General features: G+C 44.9%; 2 protein-coding genes across 11 annotated transcripts in view; one reads left to right on the top strand and one right to left on the bottom strand.

The window, feature by feature from the left end:
- The window catches only part of TARDBP (TAR DNA binding protein), a 49,282-nt gene extending 37,726 nt beyond the window's left edge, over positions 1-11,556 (top strand). For 4 of the 10 annotated variants that reach the window (XR_013841599.1, XR_013841600.1, XM_079987125.1 and 1 more), the window contains 2 exons: positions 10,420-10,498; positions 11,174-11,556. Coding sequence is in view for 5 of the 10 variants with exons in the window: in XM_079987125.1 (XP_079843251.1) it covers positions 10,420-10,498; positions 11,174-11,372 (278 nt within the window). In the remaining 5 variants the exon portion in view is untranslated. Of the gene's footprint in view, positions 1-3; positions 120-656; positions 720-10,419; positions 10,528-11,173 lie in introns of those variants that run through there. The other 6 variants (XR_013841598.1, XR_013841601.1, XM_079987127.1 and 3 more) reach the window with 4 other exon arrangements.
- A 9,467-nt stretch (positions 11,557-21,023) lies between these two features.
- Positions 21,024-26,247, bottom strand: CORT (cortistatin). The gene is made up of 2 exons (XM_079989194.1): positions 25,794-26,247; positions 21,024-23,301 (listed from the first exon to the last, which is right to left on the bottom strand). The coding sequence occupies exons 1-2, from the start codon at positions 25,896-25,898 to the stop codon at positions 23,080-23,082; spliced, it is 327 nt and encodes a 108-aa protein (XP_079845320.1). The 5' UTR covers positions 25,899-26,247; the 3' UTR covers positions 21,024-23,079.
- Between the last annotated feature and the right edge of the window lie 325 nt (positions 26,248-26,572).

Consider the following 26,572-nt stretch of genomic DNA (forward strand, 5'->3'; position numbering starts at 1 on the left):
TAGAAAATGAAAAGTTCAGATGGGACACAGTCGAAGGGCAAGTGCCGAGTTTAAAAGCTTTTCAGAGAAAAAGTTGAGCTGAGCCGTGTAGTGGAAAGCAGAGTCAGAAGGGTAAAAAGGTGGGGAGAGATGTAGAGAAGCGCGTGATTTGTTCTGGTGGTTGGCTGGGAGAGGACAAAGCAGAGGCATATGAGGCAATAGCAGCTCTGTTTCGCCAGCCGGGTCTTCCCCATTCTTGTGCAAGATGGGTAAACACAGGGAGAAATATAGCCAATGTTCTGCAACCAAGTACAGGAAAAGGAAAAGAAAAAAAATATTAAGGAAAAGAGACAAATATACCTGACATCAGATTATGTGTGCTCTCATACTTAAGAAGTTGACTCCCTTCACAAAGCCTGGGAATTAAGCCCTGATCTTTTCAACCACCATGACTTTTCTGTTTTAATGGGTAATAGGGGAGGAGAAGCTGATTGTGTAGCCTCAGCTGTGCTGTTCACAACCGGAAGGCAGACTTTGCATGTTTAGCTATTTTAAACAGTACTTTCAGTCCCTCAGTTGAGAAAAAGGAAGAAAGGGATTATATCCAGCTGTGAGTGAGTGAGTTAGTTAGTTAGTTAGTTAGTTATCACATTTGTATCTTCTCTTTTTCTCCACAGAGCCCAAGTGTGGTGTATGTGGTTCCCCCCCTCCTCAAGTAATCCCCTCAACAGCCCTGTGAGGTAGGTTAGGCTGAGAAGGAGTGACCGGGCCAAGAACACCCCAGTGAGCATTTTGGCCGAGTGAGGATTTGAACCCTGGACTCCCAGGTCCTAGTCCAGCACCCTAAGCACTACACCGCACTGGTTCAGATCCTTTGAAATGAACGGAACTAAGTCATCGGTCTGCTCTGCGTATGACCCAATATTGGATGCAAACCATGGCTAATTTCTCCTACACAGGGCAAACCTGCCTGAAAATTAACCTCAGGCCATGCTCCTCACTGCCTCAGCTTCACACCCTCCGTGGGTGGAAATGTGTCCCTGGACTTCCGGAGGCGGCGCGTCCGGCAGTGGCTGCCCTCTCCTAACCGGGAAGAGGGAGCTCCGCAGGAACGGGTCGTCCGCTACGGCGCAGCGGAGACCCACATCGGGAAACCGCAGGTAGCGTAAGCCTGTGGCCGTGGGACTTGGCGGGCACCAGGAGCGCCCCCCCCCGAAACGCAGAAGGGACCCCGTAAGAGGTCCCGGAACGTGGAAGGGTTAGCGTGGTGCTGTGAGTCAATCGCTCTTTCTGCGGAGTGAAGCCGCGTAGCTGCTGTCGGTGAGCGCTGTCCTCTTTTCCTGGAATTATTCGGCTTGAAACCAACAACTCATGAGTAAGATAAGAAAAGACAAGGTTTGGGACCAAAATTTTTGCTAGTTCAGCTAAAAGCGAGAGACGTAACCAGGAAGTCCGTCTCTTGCCACTGCCTAAGATCTAAAGCAAAGGCTTTGATGTCTGGAGCCTTTGAAGAGGTGTCAAAAGACAATCAACTCTTACATCTATTTAAGCTATTTTAGGACTTAACTTTTGAAAGCTTTATTTTAATTCATGAACTGTGTGATACCTCCACTGTTGGATTTGCAAATTGACAAAGAATCCCAGGCAGTCGGACTGCCTAGACACCAGAACTGTCAGATTGCAAGACTTTGATATTTTGTTGCTGGAGCCAGTATTAGCTGAGCCTAAATGGAACTGTTGCTTTGAACTGTTACATCCTGCACTTATTGAGACATTGTTATATATTGAGACCAACTCTGCTAAATACAACTGCTGAAGGTTTTCAAGAAATTAAAGGCTGTTTGGACATTCTTTTTAAAGTATTGAAGTTTGGAAAATTTTAATAACTGATATTAATTAATTTGACTTCTTCCCTACAATACAAGTGGGCTCCCCCTAGAGGATCTTTGGATTTACAACTATACGTGACTTTCCTTTTGGTTTCCTTTCCTCCTATTTGGTTGTTTATCTTATGGGCTTGTGGATTCCCATGAGAACATACTCAGTTTGACCTTGACTCGTAGACAGAAGTGGAATGAGCGGCACTGGGAGACAAACAAGAGCGGGTAGAGGAAAAAAGCAAACAACTTTGAATTTACTTTCCCAGCCGCGCAGATCATCTGTCCCTGATGTTTTGGAACTAGAAGAAAGTGAGCAGCTATTGGGTGAAGATATGGCAACAGGTGGAACTGCTTCAGTATTAGACAAAATACTTGAAAAATTGGAAGGCCTAGATAAAAAGGTGGATGAACAAACGGCAAAGATTGACCAGACCAGAGATTCTGTTAACAAGTTAACTGAACAAGTTACTTCGAACGCTCAAGCAATTAGCAATTTATCTGAATCCACTGTAGAAAATCGGAAATTGGCAGAGGAAGCCATTCAGAAAACTGCAGTATTGGAGCAGGAGGTGAGACCACTCCATAAGCAGGTTGGGGAACAACAGGCCTACCTGTCTATGATTGAACTTCGGGCCAGGGAAAATAACCTAAAATTGAGGTTTATACCAGAACTTGAACATGAACAAGGGAACTTAACTGAGTTTTTAACAAAAGAATTTTCCAAGTGGTGGCCTTTGGAGGAGGAAAAGGACTTTAAAATTGCGACTGCTTTCAGGCTTGGGAAATTTACAAGGAAGGACAAGCCCAGAGACTGTTTGATTACCCTGAGATCCAAGGAGGAAAGGGACAAAATACTAGGACTACATTACGGAAAGTCACTTGAAATTTTGGACAAAAGAGCAGAGATTTACAAGGACATTCCTAAACAACTTTTGGATCTTAGATCCACCTACCTTGAATTAGTCAAGCTGTTGAGGAGCAACTTGATTATCTTTAGGTGGGAATTTCCACAAGGACTATCTTTTACGTTCAGGGGGAAGAAGGTGAAAATTAAAACAGCTGAAGACAGAGATAAATTTTTGAATACTTACGGAGAGGACCTTCAGAAAGGGATTGAAAGACCCTCAGGGGCTGGACCACAGCTTGTACCCACACCTACACCTCTGGGGTCTGTAGACCAGGATAAAAAGATACCACCACCAGAACAATAACAGATTTGACGAGGATGTCTCTGCAACTTCTGAGTTGGAACATAAATGGCGCCAACATCCCGGAGAAAAGGAGAAGGATATTTCATATTTTGAAAAAAGAACAATTGGACGTTATTTGCTTGCAAGAAACACATGTGACTAGGCTACATAGAAAAGTGTTAATAAATAAAAGATTAGGCCAAGAATTTATCTCATCGGATCGAGTAAAGGAAAGAGGTGTGGTGATATATGCAAAAGAGAGCCTGTCACCAAAATTTTTATTTAAAGATGAACAAGGACGAATTTTGGCAATTGAGATCCAGACCCAAGGAGAAAAGTTTTTGTTATTAGGAATTTATGCGCCAAATGAGGGAAAATCGGAATTCTACAAGAAGCTGCACGAGATTATGCTGGACTATCTGGACTATGATAACATCATCATGATGGGAGATATGAATGGAGTGGTATCAACCAATATGGACAAGTCACATAGCCAAAACGTGACAAAAGACGGCAGACTACCGAAAACATTCTTTGAAATGGCTGACAATATGGACTTGATTGACACTTGGAGAACAAAGAACCCTCTAGGAAGAGAAGGAACATTCTTTTCTGAAGCCCAACTGACATGGACAAGAATCGACCAAATTTGGATAACCAGAGGCCTGGCACCCAAGATAAAAAAAGTAGAAATCTGTCCAAAGACTTGCTCCGACCATAATGCGGTGAAGATGGATATGAGATTAATTCCAACCAGCTCCTTTAGATGGAGAATGAATGACAATTTGTTTAGAGATCAGGATATTATTAAAAAGGCCCAAAAAGCTTTGAAGGACTATTTTGAGATAAACCTGAACACTACGGTGGAAAAAAGAACTGTCTGGGACGCAAGTAAGGCGGTCATGAGGGGGTTTCTGATACAACAGAATACTATTAAGAAAAAAGTACAGAACGATAAGAAAGATAAGATCTTGGAGAAAATTAAAGAAGGTGAGAAGAAGTTAAGATCGAGACCGAAATCAAAGGAGATATTAAGAGAAATCAAACATTATCAAGCACAATATTCAAAACTGATAAACCAGGAAGTGGAATGGAAAGTTAAGTTAATGAAACAAAGATCCTTTGAATCGGCAAATAAATGTGGAAAGCTGCTAGCATGGCAGCTGAAAAAGAGACAAAAGCTGAACACAGTAACCAATTTAGAAATTGAGGGAAGAAATATTCAGAACCCAGTGGAAATCAGAAAGTGCTTCCAGAGATATTTCAAACAACTATATACTCAAGGGCCGCAAAATGAATCAGAGATAGAACAGTTTCTAAAGAAGAATGGTTTACCAAAGTTGTCTCTGCGGAATAGAACAATCCTGAATTATAAAATAACACAATTAGAGATTGAGGAGGCCATTCAGAACATGCAACTGGGCAAGTCTCCAGGGCCAGAGGAGCCTACCTCCAAATATTATAAGACATTGAAAGACTATTTGATACATCCATTAATGGAGGTTTGCAATGAAATTATGGAGGGGAAGAAGGCACCGGAGTCGTGGAAAGAAGCTTTCATCACATTGATACCCAGACTAGAAACTGAAAAGACACAACTTAAGAATTACCGCCCCATCTCCCTCCTAAATGTGGATTACAAAATATTTGCAGACATTTTAGCAAGCAGACTTAAAAAAGTTTTAAATGAAGTAATTCACAAGGACCAGGCAGGCTTTCTCCCAGGTAGACATTTGTTTGCAAACACAAGGAACATTATTGATATTTTGGAACTCTTGCAAACAAACATTAATACAAAAGCAGTCTTGATATTTATAGACGCGGAGAAGGCCTTTGACAATATCTCCTGGAAGTTTATGAAGAAAAATTTGGAAGGAATGGGAGTGGGGCGGGGGTTTTACAATGGGATAGAGGCAATTTATTCGGAGCAAAAGGCAAAACTGATAGTCAACAATGAGGTGACAGAAGAGTTTAGAATTGAAAAAGGAACACGACAAGGTTGCCCTATATCCCCTTTGTTATTTATATCGGTCCTAGAAGTGCTCTTGAATATGATCAGAGGAGACCGGTTGGTGGAAGGTATCCAGGTCGGAGCAAAACAATATAAACTGAAAGCATTTGCAGATGACCTAGTTTTGACCCTACAGGAGCCAGAGCCTAGTACTAAAAGGGTATTGCAACTGATTTATGAGTTTGGTCGAGTGGCGGGATTTAAACTTAATAAGCAAAAAACCAAGGTCTTAGAAAAAAATTTGACTTCTTCAGAATCAGAAAGGTTTCAGAAAGAGACAGAATTAAATGTGGTTAAAAAAGTAAGATACCTAGGGGTAAACATAACAGCGAAGAACAGGAATTTATTTAAAGACAATTATGAAAAATGTTGGTCTGAAATTAAAAGGGATCTAGATGTTTGGTCAAGATTGAAACTTTCCTTGACAGGACGTATTGCTGCTATCAAGATGAATGTATTGCCAAAAATGTTGTTTTTGTTTCAAAACAAAACAGTGATTTTTGATTGTGGACAAAATGGAGTGTTTTGGGAGGTGGCAGAGAGATATTTCAAAATTTGTCTGGCAGGGCAAAAAGCCCAGAATTAAGTTTAAGATATTAACTGATGCTAAAGAAAGAGGGGGCTTTGCCCTGCCAGACCTAAAGTTGTATTATGAATCAGCAGCTTTCTGCTGGTTGAAAGACTGGCTACTTCTTGAGAACACTGATGTTTTAGATTTGGAAGGATTCAACAATGCGTTTGGTTGGCATGCATATCTGTGGTATGACAAGGCTAAAATACATAAGACTTTCAAGAAACATGTTGTCAGAAAAGCAGTATTTAATGTCTGGTTGAAATATAAAGACTTATTGGAAAACAAGACCCCAAGGTGGTTATCACCAATGGAGGCTAAGGCCCTGAAAAAACTCAATATGGAGGCCAAATGGCCGAAATATTGGGAAATAATAGAAAAAGATGGAGATAACTGGAGGTTGCAGAGTATGGAGAAAATAAAAGATAAAGTGCGAGATTGGCTACATTATGCTCAGATTAAAGAAGTTTTTAAGTTGGACAAAAAGATAGGATTCCAGGTGGAAAAATCAAAGTTAGAAACAGAACTGTTAGAATCCAGCTCTAAGACACTTTCAAGAATGTATAACTTGCTGTTAAAATGGAATACACAGGATGATATGGTTAAATCAGCTATGATAAAGTGGGCACAGGACATTGGCTATAACATCATGTTTGCTGACTGGGAAAAGTTATAGACTTTTATGGCATGTAATGCCTTGAAAGAAAACATTATGAAAATGATATACAGGTGGTACATGACCCCAGTCAAGCTAGCAAAGATATATCACCTGTCAGACAATAAGTGTTGGAAATGTAAAGAAGCTGAAGGAACATTCTTTCACCTCTGGTGGGCTTGCCCTAGAGTGAAGGTTTTCTGGGAAATGATATATAATGAGTTGAAAAAGGTATTTAAGTATACCTTTCCTAAGAAACCAGAGGCCTTCCTTTTGGGCATTGTTGGTCAGAGCGTGCAAAAGAAGGATCAAATCTTTTTTATGTATGCTACAACAGCAGCAAGGATAAAGGTAAAGGTAAAGGTACCCCTGCCCGTATGGGCCAGTCTTGACAGACTCTGGGGTTGTGCGCCCATCTCACTTAAGAGGCCAGGGGCCAGCGCTGTCCGGAGACACTTCCGGGTCACGTGGCCAGCGTGACATCGCTGCTCTGGCGAGCCAGAGTCGCACACGGAAACGCCGTTTACCTTCCCGCTGGTAAGCGGTCCCTATTTATCTACTTGCACCCGGAGGTGCTTTCGAACTGCTAGGTTGGCAGGCGCTGGGACCGAGCAGCGGGAACGCACCCCGCCGCAGGGATTCGAACCGCCGACCTTTCGATCGGCAAGTCCTAGGCGCTGAGGCTTTAACGCACAGCGCCACCAGCAGCAAGGATAGGTAAAGGTAAAGGTACCCCTGCCCGTACGGGCCAGTCTTGACAGATTCTGGGGTTGTGCGCCCATCTCACTTAAGAGGCCAGGGGCCAGCGCTGTCCGGAGACACTTCCGGGTCACGTGGCCAGCGTGACATCGCTGCTCTGGCGAGCCAGAGCCGCACACGGAAACGCCGTTTACCTTCCCGCTGGTAAGCGGTCCCTATTTATCTACTTGTACCCGGAGGTGCTTTCGAACTGCTAGGTTGGCAGGCGCTGGGACCGAGCAGCGGGAGCGCACCCTGCCGCAGGGATTCGAACCGCCGACCTTTCGATCGGCAAGTCCTAGGCGCTGAGGCTTTAACCCACAGCGCCACCTGCGTCTCAGCAGCAAGGATACTCATCGCTAAAAGCTGGAAAACTCAAGAATTACCCACACTGGAAGAATGGCAGATGCAACTGATAGACTATATGGAACTGGCGGAGATGAGTGGCAGAATCCGAGACCTGGAAGAAGAACTGGTGGAGGAAGACTGGAAGAAATTTAAGGACTATCTGCAAAAATATTGTAAATTGTATGAATGTTAAGAAAGATGTAAGATTAGCAAAAACGTGGCCTCAACAAACTAGTTATAAAGAATATAAATTTAAATTTAATTGGAAGACGAAAAGATAAATTTTGGATAAGTAACATTTTATGATTAAGTTTCAATAAGAGTATGTTAAATCCCAAAATTTGAGATATTAATATTGGAAAATTATACTATATGAATTAAACCAAGTTAATAATTTGCTGGTAAAATTTATGAGTTTAGAAAGCAGGAACAAGGGTTGTGAGTATGAAATGTGGATATTGGAAAAGATTGTGTTATTATCTATGTATTTTATTGTTAAATTAAAATTTAATAAATATTATTAAAAGAAAAAAAAGGAAATGTGTCCCTGAACTTTGTTAATGCCTCCTGATTGCTTGGAGGGGGATTAGTGCGCATGTGTGTATAGAGATTAGCCTGTTGTATGAAGGTAATGTTTACATTTGTTGCTCCACCTCCTTTTGTCTGTAGCCCCACCCACTGCTGACATGTGCCCCCCCCCCCCCGAGCATTGCCCAGAACAGAATGTGGCCCTCATCCTGAAAAAAAGGTTTCCCCAATTCATGGCAAAAGATACAAAGCGCATTCAGTTACAAAGTGGCAGGGAGCCCCCTTCCCAATACTTTAAGGGTGATTGGGTCTGATTTATAAACTTTTTGGCAATCAGATATGGAATAGATATTAACTGCCATCATTTCTTCAAGCTAACTAAAAGCAGTATTAATGGGTTGTTGCATCCAAAGATTGCATTTATAATCTTGGCCTATATGACACTTTACTACATTATGCTTGTAGTGTACGTGGTAGTATTTGGTGCTATCAGTTGGTATTAAGCTAGAATTAATAAAGGAACTATGCAGTGATACTGGCAACGTATAGCTATGATCTGAGTTTTGAAAATTGAGTAGACAGTGTAAATATTAACAGTTCCTTTTTACATGTAATGCAATGTACTGACTAACTACTTTATTCACCATTGATCACAAATCTAGCTGGAAATTAAGCATAATTACATGTTTATATGCGTACATACCTACAAAAGAAAAAGTAAAGTGAAAATATTAGTTCTGCCTTATATGGAGTAGGGATGGATATGTTAGTCTATTTCTCTTGCATGTCAGAGGCTCCACATCCCTGTGGCAGTCCTCTCCAGCTTGATACATTCCAGATGTTGATGTACTACAACTCCCATCATCCACAGCCACTGTGGCCAATAGTCAAGGATGATGGGAGTTGTAGTCCAACCTCAAGAGCACCAGGTTAGGCAAAGCTGATATAAACTAACTGAAAGCAGCTGCCCAAGGTTTCAGGCAGGCTTCTTTACCCGCCCAGTTTGGAGATGCTGGAGATTGAATCTGGGGCCTTCTGTCTGCAATGGAGATGCTCTTCCAGTGAGCTGTGGATACATCCAATAAACACTGGAATCTGTCTTATACCAAGTCAGACTATTGATCCATTTAGGTCAGCATTGCCTGCAATGACTGCCAGTGGCTCTCCAGCAGACATTACATGGAGATGCTGGTGATCGAACCACAGACCTTTTGTGTGCAAAGTGTGATCTGCAGGACACCTATGATCCTTCCCCTGAGACGCCATGCATTGAGTAGATCCGTCTAGCTCAGTATTGCCTTTCCTGACTTGTAACAATGGTTCTCCAGGGTTTAAGGCAGGAGACTTCCCTACTCCTACTTGGATATGCTGTGGATTGAACCTGGGACCTTCTGCATGCAAAGCAGGTGCTCTGCCACTGCGCCCACACCCCTTCTTATTTACAGAGGCCACGTTTCTAATTACTTGAACATAATCTCCTGCGCATTATCGCCTGTTTCTCTCTACGCCCACATGCTCAGAAGGTCCGATGGAGAGAGATTCTGACTTACAGTGACAGCTACCGCCTTGCTCCAGAGATGAATTGCACCGAGATATCCTGTAATTACACTTCCAGCTTATCACAGTCAGCCCTTGTTATCCGAGGTGTCTGTTTTGTGAGGCAGCAAACACTGCCTGTCACCTGCAGATTTGTGCCAGCCTCCTCTGCCCTTCAGCTCGGAGAAGCAAGTTGATATTTTTCACCAGAGGGAAAATATTTAAGAACTGATCGCTAATAATGATGCCGATGATAAGCAGAAGATTCCGTTCCAAGCATACAGAGGAATAAGTTTCCAGATAATTTTCATGCCTAAAGCAACCTTTCGCAACCCAGTGCCCTCCAGATGTTCTGAAATACAACTCCCATTGGCCCTCGACAGTACAATCATCTGTGAATTTGAAACATTTGCATTGAGATATGTGGGCATTTTAAGTTATTCTGTTCTGTTGTTGAAGCAATAAAGACATTTCCTTAAAAAAGAAAGCGTTTCAAATGTCCCCCCCCCCCAAAGTGTACATTTCGAAGCACATTTTAAATTTTATTTTGCGTGTCTTGCTATATTGGGTTATGATTCATTTATTTCTTTTGCTGTTTGTAGCATTGCATTACTTTTAAAAGGCAACTAGTGATCGGGGTGGGTGGGGGGGAGCTAATAGAGCCCATATACAAGATTTTTGTAAAAGGATGCAGTTTTCACTTGTGGGTTTTTGGGCAGATACTGGATTGTATCCAAGTTTTACTCAGATAGACACATTGAAATTAATAGTGATGCCCATTAATTTCAATGGGTCTACATTAACTACAGAACATAGTTAACTTGTTTTTTTGGGGGGGAGGAGGATGTTTTTATCTGAATTGTAACATTTACAGCAACAACAACACATTATGAGGTAGGGACTTACAATGTAACATTGGCATGACCTTGTTGGGTCACAAGTTCAGTTTAGAAATTCATGTGCATCTCTTTGTGTTTTTACAGGAACCGCCCCTGATCTCCCAGCCAAAGTTGTCCATGAGCTGCCAGTGGCTGCCAACTATTTTCTTCCCTATTTGCACAAGTAATAAAGCAATAACAAGTCTTCTGAAATATGCTTGACTCTGTTCATTTTATTATTGCTTTTGGTTTATGTGTTAGTGCTGATGTCCACACTTCTTGGTATCAGCTTTGTTTTATTGATTGATTGATTGATTGCATTTATATTCCACCTTTCCTCCAAGGAGCTCAAAAAGGAATACATGTTTTTCCTCTTCCCATTTATCATCACAACAACCCTGTAAGTTTAGGTTGAGAGACAGAGGCTGGGCTAAGGTCACCCATTGAGCTTCATGGCTGAGTAGGGGACTTAGAACCACAGTCTCCCAACATTGCAAGCACTATACCACTCTAGTGTAGGAAACTTGCAACGCGGAACTTTGTCTCTTTTGCATTCCATCATCGCTCACAGTTGGTCTCTGCTCATACATGCAAACCGCACACAAAGTGAGGGGTGGTGGTGGTAGAGGGAACTAATATGGAAGGTCCAATGTAGATAATGACATTTCCAAAGTTAGGAGACCGGGAATAGTGTGTTCGGTTCAAGGACTTTCCCATTTGGGGCCATAAAAAGTCTTACAGCAGTTAACAGACAGATTACCAAGTCTTTGTGTATTGCTGATTTAGATTACAAGCAAAACTAGTTGTGGATATAGCTGCAGTGACTGACGAGCGATTTTGTTGATTTCTTCACATACAGCATTCCGGAATGGAAGAATGCCATTGTATGGCTACCACATATGGAAAAAGGTACCTCACTCCCCACCTTGCTCCCCACACCTCTTTCCAACGCTGGGGAAAAAAGCATATTGTTTATTCTGCTCAGAGTGTGGGGAATGAGGTCCCAGAAGAACACTGTTTTTAAAGCATTCTCTCTCAACTGGCAGAGACAGATTTAAATGGCGCCTTTTTGCTTCTACACCTCTATAAAGTTTCATCAGTGTTCAGTTGTAAGTTCTGTCCCCAGATGACTTAAAATCCATTGTGAATGCTTATACTTTCACCCAACAAAATGTTATAGATTGCTGAAACTATACACTTTCCATTCTTTGTGGTCTGAGCAATAAATGTCTCGCAAGTTGAGAGGACGTCTAGTGGCTTGGCTTATGATACTGGGTATTGTTATAAAATGTTTGACTTGATGTAATTGAAACCTGGTAATTGTATTATTCCTTAACGAGGTTTCTAACAGCTTGTTAGCTTTAGGGTTAAGTCCTGTATACAAGTACATTGAGTGGTATGGACAACCAGCTTCTTCCCAATGCACAAACTGCAGAAACATATCACTTATTATTATTTTTACTCCAGATTTTCCAAACTGTTGAGTTGTTATTGATGTAGGGGTTTGCTATTGATTCTGTTTCTAACCCCTCCCTCCCAATGCAGTTTAAATCCTCTATATTTCTTTACTGAAGTCTCTGCCCTTTCTAGGTGCAACCAAGATAGCAGAGCATGACAGACTCTGGAAACTGAGCCTGTCCTTTCTCTCCTTTGGGTTCTGAGTTCATGGGGACTCAAATTAAGCCTTGTACTCTTATGATCTGCTACTGTAAGTCAGAATCCAGCTCTGCAAGCTTTCATCCCAATTGTTAAATCATCATAAAGTGGAGTGGAGGAGCAAACATCACACTTGCATTTGATCTGTTGACTTGGCTCCCACACCAGACTTGGCATCCAGGCTTTAAACAGATGGATGCTTTTGATGGCAAGTCGTAACATTGAAGCATGTGGAAGAGGTGCCTTGGAGTGCCAAGTGTTTGAGGGTCACATAAATACTTCATGCACAAACTCTATAGATCACTGCCCGAGAAGCCAGGCTATGTAGTGCAAAATTTCAAAGGGGGTGGGATCCAGACCAACACTTGTGCCTGATTTCATATACCTCCCTCCCTCCCTCCCTTCCGCCTGCCCCCCACTTGGTTGTATCCAACTAAGTCCTTCTCCGAGTAGACCTACTGAGATTAATTGAACTAAATTAGCCATGTCTATTAGCTTAGATGGGCCTGCTTGGAGAGCCAGTGTGGTGTAGTGGTTAAGAGCGGTAGATTCGTAATCTGGGGAACCGGGTTCGCGTCTCGGCTCCTCCACATGCAGCTGCTGGGTGACCTTGGGCTAGTCACACTTCTCTGAAGTCTCTCAGCCCCACTCACCTCACAGAGTGTTTGTTGTGGGGGAGGAAGGGAAAGGAGAATGTTAGCTGCTTTGAGACTCCTTTGGGTAGTGATAAAGCGGGATATCAAATCCAAACTCCTCTTCTTCTGCTTTAGCAAGGCTAGCATTAGATACATTCCATTGTTCCACCTGTTATTTCTGGGAGCTGTAGTCTGCTAAGGGTTCTGAGGGTTGTTAGGAGGCCCCTATTCCCCTGCCAGAGCTACAGTCCCCAGAGTGATTTAAGAATCGAACCTTCTTCACAGGGAACTCTAGGAATTGTAGCTTTGGGAGGGGAATAGGTGTGCAGAGAAAACACTGAGGAGGAGTTAGAACAAAGCTTTGCTCCAACGCTAAGCAATTAAGGAAAACACAGGATCCTTCAGTTTCAAGAAAATGATGTGTGAGTTCTGCTATGCACAATGGAACTTCATGGAAAACACAAGTTAATTCACAACAGAAGAAGATATTGGGGCACTCAGAATCATTTGCCCATGTCCACAGAAAAATAAAAGCTGTAGCTGAAAGGCAACACATGGCGATCTTCTGGATTGTTGCAATGCATCCCTAGTTAATGTAGAATTCTAAGAATATTGTATAATTTCAGAAGGTTGTATAATCTTAGAAGGGGGTGCAGTTATGAAAGGGTGCAGTCAAGACCAGCCCAATACATTTTGCTGCCTGAGGCAAAGGAAAGAATGACACCCCCACCTGTGGCTATACAGTGGTACCTCGCAAGACGAAATTAATTCGTTCTGCGAGTTTTTTCGTCTTGCAATTTTTTTCGTCTTGCGAAGCACGGATTTTGGAAAAGCTTCAAAAATCACCAAAGTCTTCAAAAACCTCAAAAAAGGCTACCACACCGTGTGCTATTAGTTGCTCCTCGAAGTCAAGTCGCAACTGCACCCCCTGAATGCACGGTTTCAAGAAAAAGGAAACAAACTTGCAAGACAAAGGAAACAAACTTGCAAGAAATTTTCATCTTGCGAAGCAAGCCCACAGGGAAATCCGTCTTGCGAAGCAAGCCCACAGGGAAATCCGTCTTGCGAAGCAACTAAAAAACCGAAAAACTCTTTCGTCTTGCGAGTTTTTCGTCTTACGAACTATTCGTCTTGCGAGGTACCACTGTAGTTCTGTATCCTACTTCAATACTAGCAGCATGGCACTGCACTGCCCCTGAGGGAGATCAGCAAGGTGGAGGTGGAGGGCAAGATGCAAGATCCATGAATGTGCAGGGCTAGATGCAAGGCACAGCTCTCTTTTCCAACAGAAAGGTATGGTTAATGAGCTCAGGAGGAAGAGTTGAGGAGCACCACCATCTCCCAGCATATGCCGCCTGAGGCAATCATCTCACTGCCTAGTGGTAGGACTGGTCCTGGCTTCGCCTGCGAGGGTGTGTGGCTGTGGCAATCCAGTCAGATGGGCGGCATATAAATAATAAAATCATCATCAAGGGACTCTGTGCTTCTGAAAGTTCCACTACCCTACAACTTACCACCTTCGTTTGACAGGTCAAGGAGATCCAGACTGGCTGAGAGAGAGGCTCTTTCTTTCAACTTTTCTTAATCACTTTTCTCGGCCTTGAAATGGAGGTTCTGTGGGTGAGTGGCATCCCTGTAATGGGAGTCGATGTGTTTTCACAGAAGGACCGTAATGGAATCTGAAAGATCTGAGAGCCATCATTCCCCCCACCCCGCCCAACACACACACTTTGCTGCTCCTCAAAACAACTTCTGAAGTGTATAATTGCAATTTCGCACCTTCGAGGCAGAAGTTTTCCTGGGGAAAATATATATGTGATGAAAATGAAGTGTCACAGGCAGAAGGAAAAAGATGGGCTTCAACTTCGTAGCTAATGGGGATTCTGTGTCGCAAAATGACTGTTGATCCTGTTGCTGCTGAAAAGGAGTCTTAGGATCAGGCATGTGCTAGGTGCTGCTTGCTGGACTGCCAAAAGGATTTGGGGGAGCTGAGCAATCTAGGGACGCTTGAGGAACTCAGGACACATTCACCCCATGCTTTTAAAGCACTATGATGCTGCTTTGAACAGCCATGGCTTCCCCCAAAAGCATTCTGGGAGCTGTAGTTTGTTACAGTTGCTGAGAGTTATCCCCTTCTCCTTACCCCCCCCCCCAGCTTCAATTCCTAGAGTAGCTTAATAGTCAATCCCTTTTCCCAGGGAATTGTAATGCTGTAAGGGGAATAGGAGTCTCCTCAACTCTCAGCACCTGTGATAAACCACAGCTCCCAGAGTACTTTGTTTTGTTTTGTTTTGTTTTGTTTTGAGGGAGCAGGGAACCATGGCTGTTTAACATGGTATAGTGCCTTAAATAGGGACGCAGGTGGCGCTGTGGGTTAAAGCCGCAGCGCCTAGGACTTGCCGATTGAAAGGTCGGCGGTTCGAATCCCTGCGGCGGGGTGCGCTCCCGCTGCTCGGTCCCAGCGCCTGCCAACCTAGCAGTTCGAAAGCACCTCCGGGTGCAAGTAGATAAATAGGGACCGCTTACCAGCGGGAAGGTAAACGGTGTTTCCGTGTGCGGCTCTGGCTCTGGCTCTGGCTCTGGCCAGAGCAGCGATGTCACGCTGGCCACGTGACCCGGAAGTGTCTCCGGACAGCGCTGGCCCCTGGCCTCTTAAGTGAGATGGGCACACAACCCCAGAGTCTGTCAAGACTGGCCCGTACGGGCAGGGGTACCTTTACCTTTACCTTTACCTAGTGCCTTAAATGTATGGGCTGAATGTGTCCTCACTTAGTTCCTTTTATTTCAGTGACTCTGTGCTGAGTAAAACTTCATTGTTGATGACCTAGTCATATTAATAGAAATCCATAGGTGAGGGTGTGTGCTTTTCTTAGGAGACCTTCATGGAGCTACAGTCCCCAGAGTTCCCCATGATGAAGAGTTAATTGTTAAACCACTATGGGAATTGTAACTCCGGGGTGGCAGACCCTCCAAGCATCCCTATTTTACCAGGGACAGTCCCGGATTTGCAGAAGCCGTCCCAGTTTCTGATTTGATCCCACAAAATCCTGCTTTTCCTTAGGCCGTCCCTGTTTTCAGCAGAGAAATGTTGGAGAGTAAGGTGGGGGAATAGGGGGCCTCTGAACAACTCTCAGCACCTTTACAAACTGCAGCTCCCAGAATTCAGGGGGCGGACGGGAGGCCATTACTGGTTAAAGTGGTATCTGAGTGCTTCCAATATATGGTGTGAATAGTTTTGCCTCCCTCCCCCTCCCCCCTCTCCCGGTTTTAAAGTGGCCAAGAGAAAAAGCCATTTTGAGCCACCTGCGTCCCATTTGCTGTGAAAGGGCTTTCCATTCATTCTCATTAGGCCGTTCTCCAGGGTGTGGGTGGAGGGGATCAGCCTTGGGCAGTTGCCCTGCAAGCCAGGCTAAGGAGTGCCATACGGGGAGCCCGAAAGGCATGCTAAGACGCATCAGGGGGCTAAATTGAAAGAATAATGACTCGTCCATCGGCATGGCAGCTGCGACTAGGCAAACTTCACCACTGATTTGTCAGAGGCAATTTCTGGTCATTACGGTGCTGTTAAGTAGAGCCCAGATGAGAAGCGGGGAGAGATTAATCCGGTGTCAACAAGAATGATGGTCTAGCTGCTGCTTCTTTTCTTTTTTTTCCAAAATCACCCTTTGTCCCTTCCATGGTAGAAAATGTCACCCTCTTTCCACTATCCAAAGGAGCAAACATGCATACATAGGGAGGAATAAGTTTTTTGCTCCTTGAGAGGCAAAAAGGTGTGTGTGTTCACTACGGAAGACCTAATATGGTTACCCTCTGGAATGAGTCTCTCTGGGGTAAGGATGGGGGTATCTGCGACCCTCCACTCAGGTCTTGCTTGAGGGCTTCCTTTGGGGGCATTTGGCTGGCTGCTCTGAGAACAGGATACTGGATTAGATGGGCCAACTGGGCTCTTCTTATGGGTATCTGTGGGAGAGGGGCTCTTGCCTTCATGATCTGCCTCTGGGCTTTCAGGAGGTATTCAGTGGGCCACTGTGGGAACAGGAAGCTGGACTCCAATGTTCCCTTGACCTGATCCAACAGCCTCTTCTTAGGTTCTTATGACTTTTAAGGAGCATCAAATAGCAGGCAGGGGCACAGCAGTTGCACTCTGCTTCTGGGCTTCCTGTTAGTGCCCATCCCATGATTGGCCACTTTGAGACCAGGATGCTGGACCAGGAGGGCCTCCAAGCTGATCCAGCAGGGCTCCTCTTCTGGTCTTATAACATGCCTGGAGCTCGCTCTGCGTGCAGCCTTTCAGATCAGCAGGATGACTTCAGTAATAACCCAAGTCTCTTGCTTTCTCCTGCTCCTGCAAAACGAAGACTCCTGTGTCATCTAGAAAGCCTTTTGCTATTCAGATTCGACTCTCCAGCCATACCGGGGGAAAATAATGCGAAGGGGCGCCCTTCCATCCTCCCTCCATCCTGCTGCGTTCGCAAGCTGCAGAAGTTTATGTCTTTGTTGTGCACTTCCCTTTGGATCTCTCGCCTGTGATTCAAGCTGCATTCATGGGGACGCTACACAGCCTTCCCCAGCTCAGTCCTTCCTGGATTTCACCAACCCACATCCTTGCCAGCTGATCCCCGGCTCAGTGTTGGCCTGGATTTTCTGCTCTGCAAGAGGGATCAGGCAGCTTTTTCCACTCTGCTAGCTCCCAGTGGTGGGTGGGTCAGGCACCCTGCCTTCTCGCAGGCCTTGTGCTGAAGCACAGCTTCGAGATTAGATTCTTGCCCCCCTCCCCTATCATTTTGGTGATTCGTTTGCTCACCTGGGACTATGACTGGAGTTTGGAAATGGATACAGTGATAGGCAGAGAGGAAGTCTTTTCTTGGGGAAGGGTCACAGCTCAGTGGCAGAGCATCTGCTTTGCATGGAAAAAGTCCTGGGTTCAATAATCAGCATCTCTAGGTAGGGCTAGGAGAGACTCCTTTGTCTGAAACTCAGGGGAGCTGCTGCCAGTCAATATTGACAGTATTGAGTTAGATGGAGCCAATGGTCTGACTCAGGATAAGGCAGCTTCCTATATTTCTGTGTTTAGTCCCCTTACCTATTTAAATGCTTCTAAAAACATTTAACCTGATACTAGCTGAGTTTTCTTAGACTAATAGAATTGCAGAGTGGGAAGGGACCATGAGGGTCATCTAGTCCAACCCCCTGCAATGCATGAATCTTTTGCCCAATGTGATGCTCAAACCCACAACTGAGATGAAGAGAATCATGCTCTACCAACGGGAGCTATAACCGTTCGATGATTTGGAGAAATTCGCTTTGAAAATGAAAGCAAGTAGAATCAGAGACAATGACAATGAAGACTTTAAAAAAGACTGGGAACCTTTCATATTGTACTTATGGAAATACTGCAAAGAAATGGACTCACCAGCAGGGTTTGACTAAACACTTACAAACAAGAAAATAAGTTCAAAGGTCAAGAAATAATAATATGGAATGTAACTGAGTGCAAGGTGTAATTATGAAAGAAAATTTGGGATGAAGATGATTAGAATATAGAGCATTTAGGTGTAAGATCATAAAGGTAAGATAACAAGCAGAAGTAGTAAATATTTAAAGAATCAGAAGGGGAAGCTGAGGGAAGCCATGGGGAGGAGTTTTCTTCTCTTTTATAAGATAATTGTCACATGTTGTTTGGTTGATTGTTAAATTGTAAAACTCAATAAAAAAATTATATAAAAAAAGAAAGAAAATGAAAGTAACTTGGAAGTGCACATTAAAAAAAAAAAAAACTCCGGCATTTTCTCTTCACATGAAACTGACTATGGAAAAGCCCTATGGCCCAGCGCTGGGCAGAGGGAGGCGTGGGTCAGTACAAGCTTTCCGTCACCTTCAATGTCATCTGCGTTGGCTGCAAGGCTCCTGACTTCACCCCTAGGGTGATGAGCAATTCCTACTAATGTGACCACCTCCCCTCACACACACCACCTGTCTTCCTTTGCAAAGGGCACGTTTCTCATTGGCACTTTGATGGTTGTCAGGCTGCTTTTTTGACGCCTCGTTGACTGCTGGAGATTCTGGCTGTGCGGTTCTTTTGCCTCTTGGGAGGAGGCTGCTGGAGAGCGTTTCCATCCTGGTTTCTGTGTAGGTATTTAGGCAAACATGAGAGGGACAAGGCAAAAGTGGTGGGGATGCTGCTGTTGTTGCTGCTGCTGCTGGTGTTTGTGTGTGTGTGTGATGTCCTTTGTCTGTAGCTGCTGGTTCATTGTCCGTGGTGAATTAACATTCAGTGTGTTTCCTTTGTTGGCATCAGTATCGTTCACAAGGATTGCAAACTCAGGTGGGAGCTGAATGGCAATGGGATACAGAAATTACAGTCAGTGATAATTGGAGCTGAAATGCTTGAGAAATAAGCACACCCTTTACAGTTCCCATTAACCCCAGCCAGCATGGTCAGGAATGGTGGGTTTTGCAACATCAGGAGGGCCAGAAACTAACCCAGCCATTGCTGTAATGAAACGGATGAAAATGTGTTCTTCCATCCCTCCCTCTTCCTAGTCCTCGGGATATGCTTTGAAAGTCCCCACACTATGTATTTTTACAGCTCTTTGCAGCTGCAACCCAGATGTTGGAAAAGATGAACCTTTGTCACAATAACACTATACTTGTGATTCCGAACAACTGGAATTTGGAGGTGGGCTGCCTATGGCTAAGGAGGGTCCATTTATTTCTGGTAGTGACCTGGGAAGGCCCTTCTCCCAAGCATGGGGGAGGATGAGCAATCTCTTTTAGTCTTCTGTCTGGAGAGGCTTGGAAAAGCCAGCCAACTTAAGAACATAAGAAGAGCTTGGCTGCCGGTTCCAGCGGTCTATTTTCACAGTGGACTGAAAGCAGCACATAAGTGCAACAGCTCCCTATGACTGGTATTCAGAGGCTACGGGCAGTATGGGATGTTAGGGGAGGGATAGTACCTCTGGTGGGGGACATATTGTGCTCCTTCTGGGGTAGTTTGTCCCCTTTAGGTCCTCACCCTACACTCAGCTCTCACTCACCTTTGGCTCCAAGAAGCTGTCAGCATGTGGCAGTGGCCACACCCTGGGAACAGCTTTGAATGACCAGCTAAACCAGGTGAGGGGTATCTGATGGGTCTCAAACACTCAATGAGTTAGGGGCTTCCCTTGCATGTAAATCCAGTCTCTGGAGAATTGAGCAGACAAGGCCAATTGTGCTGGTCCCATGGGCAGATTGAGAGACGAGGTCCTAGTCCAGTCTGAGGTTGAAGGAGCAATATGGAAGCAGTCCGTAAAAGCTGAGGCTGGGTGCAGGGCAGGGTTCAAGCAGGAACTGGTGACCAACAATGTTGCTTCTGCAACTTGGGACTGGGGCTGGCTGGCTTTTATCTGCCGTGAGGCATGGGGCGGCCACAATCCTCAGGTGACTTGCTTCCCCTGGCCTGGAGGCGAGCACTTCTCCTGAGGGAACTTAGTTCCCTCCGCCTCTCTGCCCTAAGCCTCTGCAGCCCAGGAGAGGCTGGAGGTTTATCGGACCCAGAGGCAACCTCAGCTTCCCCTGACGGGGCTGAGAGTGGAGCACCTACAGGTAATGCGTCCTCCATCACCTCAGGAGCCAGAGCAGACTCAGCTGGTGCCTGCACCTGAGGATCCAGCACAGGTGAGGACCCTTTAGGCTCATGCCCCAGACCTGGCTCAGCTGGTTTTGGAGGCAGGGAACCCTGTGCAGGCTGGGATTCCTCAGGTTCAGCCTCCAAGTCCGAATCCCAGGCCATCACACCAATAGTGGGTCCAACAGTCAAGTAGGTGGTTTTATTCACATGGTGTAAAGGGAAGTGGGGGGCAGATGGGGCTCATCAACCTGGGAAGAAATCCCTAATGTGAGAAGGAAAACTCTGCTCCTAAACTTCTGCTGCCTTGAGGGATATCTTCGGGAGAAGAAAAGACTAACGCATAAACCTTCACAAATCTGGAGTGGAGTCCCTAAGATGACTCCTCCCAGCAAGTCCTGCAGCCAAGCTGGTGCCAAATGTGCTGCTCTGCTTTCCTTTGGACCACATCATTGAGGCTGAGAGGGGTTCTTGTTGTCTGGGCAGCCCAGGACCTTCATACACACTGTCCAGGCTTGCACCCCAGGAAGGTCACTTTGGTGCTGCTAATGCAGAAGCGTACTCCATTGTCTGGTGAGACAAATGGAGGCCAACTGCCTTGGGCAGTAGAGCATGGCCTTTCCCTCCTCCATGAATTTGTCATATCTTTTAAAGCCATCCAAAGTGGTGGCCACTGCTCCCTCTCACGGGAGCAAATGTTATCATTTTACTCTGTGCATTTTTTATCTGTCTGGAATCCAAACCGGGAAGCAGGCTTTCGAAGGACGTGCCGCGGTAGTAAGGAAAAATAAGTAAAAACAGATATCAGGTCGTATTCCCAAGGCGCCCATAGGTCATGCTTTATTTGTGGATGGAACCATCATGAAACCAAAAGTTTGAAACATTGGATGAAGATTTTTTATTTCTTAAAAAAAAGAGAGAGCAAAAGAAACCCCACCAGATGGACAGATGCTTTTTAAAACAATGGCTGGTTGAGTGGTTTTTTTGTACAGTAATTTAGTGAGGCCAGAGATGATGCACAATGTGGGGGCAGAGCCATTGTCTCAACTGCTCCCTTGTTTCCATGTCCCTTTCAACAGCCCTGTTTGATCTGCAGAGACTGACATGTGGTCGGTTATTTTCTGCTCTGTGTTAAAAGGCCCCCAGCAACAACCCTCAGTCTGTTCCATGCCAGCTAAAAGAAATCCATTTCGGTCTCTGTCACAAAAGTACACACACTCATCTGTGGATTTCTATTAAACACAGTGGGACGTCTTTAAGTTTTGTTTGGTGTACACTTACTGAAATGCATGGACCTAAATTAGGCCACCTTCATATCATAACAGTATCATACCACTTTAAACAGTCATTGGCTTCCCCGAAAGAATCTTGGGAGCTGTAGTTTGTTAAGGGAATTGAGGGTTGTTAGGAGACCCCTCTTCCCCTCCCAGAGCTGCAATTTGCAGAGTTCCCTCATGATTGTTAAACCACTCTAGGAATTGTAGATCCGAAAGGGGAATAGGGGTTTCCTAACAACTTTCAGTACCCTTAACAAACTACAGCTCCCAGAATTCTTTGTGGGAAGCCATGACTGCTTAAAGTGGTAGCATAGTGCTTCAAATATGTGAATGTGGCTTTAGTCATGCTTTTACATTCCAGTGGGTCTACTCTAAGTAAAAGTTGACTGCAGCCCACAAATCCTGAATACCCCTAGTCCAGTGATTTATCCCAGATGTGGGAATTGAGGAGCTGTGTAGAAGGGAACGTTGCCAACTCATGGGGGGAAATAATCTGGAATGCTCCTATGCCTTTAATAGCACCTGTTGATTTGCAGAAAGCAGCGGGTGAAAGCTTTTTGCAGCATGGAGATAAGCAGTGCTATATACCAATGCCTGCACATCAAACAATGGTTAAAGGCAGAGGAGCATAGTTTGGTAACAAAGTTGGCAGCTCTGATGGGACATCAGCAGCCAGAAAGGTTTCTTTCTTCATTCAGTGGAGGGAAACAATTTCTGCAAATGCATTACTTTCCCTTACGTTTCTATGGCTAGGGGCCTACAGTCCATGGGTTGCATGATTACCGTAATTACAACCAAATAATAATTTTAGCCTGAGGGATGGGTGAAATTGTCAATTTCAGTTTCTCACTGTTTCTTATTTTTCTTGTGTTCCATTTGCCACATTAGTTTATGGTGAGCACACTACAAGTTTCCGTGAACATTCAACAGCATTTGGGTGCAAATTTCTTCTGATATGCACATTTTTTTGTACATGGTTTTGCCTGATATAAGCATTTTGCAAAGGAATTGCCCCTAATATTTTTATAGTGTTTTTATATGCTTTTTTCAGTAACACAATACATTTTTTAAATGCACACTTTGCCCCGATATAACATATTTGCAAGAATTCTTGGCTGGAGAACTGCATTTCCAAAATTCAGGGAAGTGCGAATTTTGAAAGACGACTGTGTTTCGGGTCACACATTGTTTTGGAAAGTGAAAATCAGATCTACTCTGAGTGGAGTTAATGTTGGACACAATTTATTATCATTGGTTTTTTTTAGAGCATTTGTACCCCATTGTCCAGCCAAGAAGTCTTCCAAGAACAGCTTTCATAGAACTAATTGAAACAAGACAATCCCTGCCCTCAGGCTTACAGTTTTAAATACATAGCACAAAAGGAAAGAGGGACTAGGGGGGAGGAGGAAGAGCTGCAGATCAAACTTCTGTTAAAGAGACGGGAGCAGGCCAGGCCTATTAATCCCCACCCACCCCTGCCACCAAGTTGGCAACCCTACACAGTGAGAGAAGAGTCGGAGCCCCCCCCCCCCCAGATCCACGAGCAAATACAAGGGGAAGGCTGGGGAATGAGTGCTTGGTGCTGGTGGTGTTAGCAGGCAGTGAATGTTTTCCAGAAGAAGTTTTTACAGGGGGCTTTGCGATCCCTCTGGGTGAGCTGGGGTAACCTCCCCAACACAGAGGGCTCTTCCTCCAGGTTGCTTTCCAGCAGGTTTTCCGCGTCGGAGGAAGCCGTCCCATCATGGCTCACGTCCACCCCGTCCAGTAGATCTGCCAGCATTTTCAGGATCAGACCTTTTCGGGCTTTGGTTTGCTCCTGCAATCACAAAGCAAGCAGTAGGGCAGAGGGCAAAGAGAAAGCAGGAAAGTGAGTCCCTCCCCCCTTGCTGGAGAGTGTAAAGGGGTTTTAAAAACAGAGAGTCACTGTGAGAAATAAAATACATGGAGAACGTAAGAAGCGTCTGGCTGCTGGATCAGACCAAAGATCCATCCCAGTCTAGCACCCAGCTCTCAGAAAGGTCAGCCAGGTCATACAAAGGCTGAGAGCCAGTGTGGTGTAGTGGTTTGAGTGCTGGACTAGGACCTGGGCGACCTGGGTTCGAATCTCCACTTGCCCATGAAGCTCACTAGGTTACCTGTCTTCTCTCAGCCTAACCCACCTTGTTGTGAGGATGAAATGGGGTGGGGAGACGAACCGGGTATGGCTGCTTGGAAGGAAGGTGGGATTGAAATATATTATCATAATTGGCATCAACCGGATTCTCATTTCTCCTTCTACCTGATATTTTTTAACTGGAGGTGCCAGGGTAGAATCTGAAACCTTCTTAATGCAAGGCAGGTGCTCTGCCATTGAACTGCAGCCTTTTGCAATACTGCATCAGGTTGTTGGTCCATCTAGCTCAGTACTGCCTGCACTGACTGGCAGCATCTCTCCAGGCAGAGGGTATACCTGGAGATGCCACAGGTTTAACCTAGGAACTTCTGCATGCAAAGCATGAGCTGTGGCCCTTCCCTGAAGACACAGAAACATAGGGTGCCGCCTTATTCCAAGCGAGATCCTTGGCCTGCCTAGCTCAGTATTGTCTGCACTGACTGGCAGCAGCTCTCAAGCAATTTCAGGCATGGGGCCAGTCCTACCTGGTGATGCCAGGGATCAGTGCTGGGGCCCTTCTTCATGTAAAGCAGATGCTCTAGTTTGAAAAGTTCTGCTCTAATCACTGAGCTAAAGCCCTTCCTCAAGACTTCCTCCCCCCCTCACTTTTAGCTTCCTTTGAAGTTTGTGCCTGATATTCATGCTTTGCTTGTTTTATCCTGTTCCTGGTTTTATCCTATAGAATATATCCACCCACCTCCCTCACTTGAGCCACTTTGATGGGGGCTGCTTTTTTGGACTGAGAAGAAACATGCAAATGGTTTTTTAAAAACATAAATAAAATTTCAGAACAGCACAGCAGACAGGGATTCGACACAGGCAATGCCCCCAGGAAGCTACATAGACGGGGGGGGGGGTTCTGCATTTCACCCTGCTGTTAAGGATTCATAGACTTAATGCTTAGCAAAGAATGCATGTGTGGTGGAAGGGAAATGGAATGCAGGCTTCACTGCCTAGTAGTTTAATCTCCCTGATCAAATAAAGATGCTAGTTCATAAGAGACAGAGCTAATTTGCGCAGCGTGACAGCGAAAAAAGGCATTTAAAATTGGAAATAGTAATAGCTTAGCTCATTCCCTGGCACACAACAGTAAGCTAATATCACTAATTACCCTTAGTATACGTGAGTCAATTTTTATTTTAGCCCTTTGTGCCTTTGTAAATTATGGTTGCAATCTCAAACACCTGAGACACCTCTATTGATTTCAATAGGACATTCAAGTTGACATGTTTAGGACTGTACTGCGTACCCCCTCCTGCCCACATACTTCCCAGTGGTGCATTTAACCACAGGCAGAAATGTAACAGGTGTAGTCCCCACCTCTCTAAAAAAATTTTTTGGGGAACCACACCTGTTGGATTTCGATCAGGAAAAGGAGAAAACAAACGGTAGTCATTAGAAGAACACTGCCTTATCTTGAATCAGACCTTTGGTCTGTCTAGCTCAGTATTGTCTACACTGACTGGCAGAAGTTATCCAGGGTTTCAGGCAGGGGATATTCCCAGCCCTTCCTGGAGATGCCAGAGATTGCACCTGGGAACTCTGGCATGTGAAGAAGATGCTCTACCACTCAGCTGCAGCACCACCCCAGAGGACTGTTTTGCCACTGCTGACATCCTTTCTAAACAAGAAGCATGCATTTAACTAAAAGCCCTTCTCTCCTCTCTCTCTTGCTTTGATGGACCCACTCTCCTTCCCTCTCCTTCTTTCTGTTTCTTCTCCTCTCCTTCCTTCCCTTAGCCTGCAATCCAGCCTCCACTTACCTGGGAATAAGTCCTGCTAACTGAGCCAGGCAGGACTCTGGGGCTGCGCTGCAAAATATTTCGTTCTCTCTGCATTCCGATGCTAGTCCTTAGTTTGAGTTTGATATTATTTACTCAAGAAAAAAAGACAACAACCTTGGGGAAAAAAAACCTTCGGTATTTGACTTACTCCCCTTTTGCTCACTTTCTTTATTCCTCAGATCTCCCCATTATTTACATCTGTTCGTACTCCCATTCCCTTTCCATCCTCTCCAAAAAGCCTCCCTCTTGTGCAGAGTCTCCTCTCCTCCACCAGGCGGATTTGCCCATCTTTTAAAGCACCAGAAACCTTAAAAGCCTTCTGGACAAAACCCTAGAATTTTTAAGGAAAGCTGTCCCTTTTCAACTCACCCTGCTGCTGCTCTGTACAGAAAACTTATCCTCCCCGGGCAAGGCGGATGCTCTCATGCTCCACACCAGCAGCAGAACAGCAATCAGCCTGGCCAACAGCTGCATGGCGGAGGTTCCCCCGGAAGCTCCTTGGTTCTAAGGCTGAGAGGGACAGAGCTGTTCCCTAGCCCAGTCTCCTCAAGAGCAGGATGCGGCACCTGCTTTTTATAAAGCCCTCCCTGAGCTGTGCCTGAGTGACGCAGGCAGTCAAATCCACCCGGCAGGCCAATGGCACTTTGGTGGATAGTCAGCATGAGCCTCTCCGTGGGTGAAGACTAGTGATCCGGAGGAAAGACAAGTCCAGGGGCACATTTTGAACTGAAAGAAGGGAAAACAACAACAGAGGGAGACGCGCAATCGTTTTATTTTACTTAGCCTCTCCTAAAATACATCGGAAGTTGGAAAGAGGTCGCATAGCCATGCCCTCCAACGCTGCTCAGATGAAAATAGGGACATTTCTCACTCGCCCCCAACTGACCCCCCTCAACCCCCATTTCTTTGTCCACCCCCCCCACAGCATTTTCTATCAGAAGAAGGGCAAGAGCCACCGCTACTACACTAACGGGACACAGCACACACACCCTCCACCATCCTGAGAAAAACCCCTTACCCTCATTTCATTGTATTCTTCAGTAGGTTTACAAAAAGGAAAACACACACCGACAAATAAATTTTAGAAAAGGGCAAGATCAGACGTGGATGCACAAAGCATTTTTTTAAATAAATAAAAATCAAGACTC

This window comes from Podarcis cretensis (genome assembly GCF_951804945.1).
Source record: "Podarcis cretensis genome assembly, chromosome: 8".
NCBI classification, from domain to species: Eukaryota; Metazoa; Chordata; class Lepidosauria; order Squamata; family Lacertidae; genus Podarcis; species Podarcis cretensis.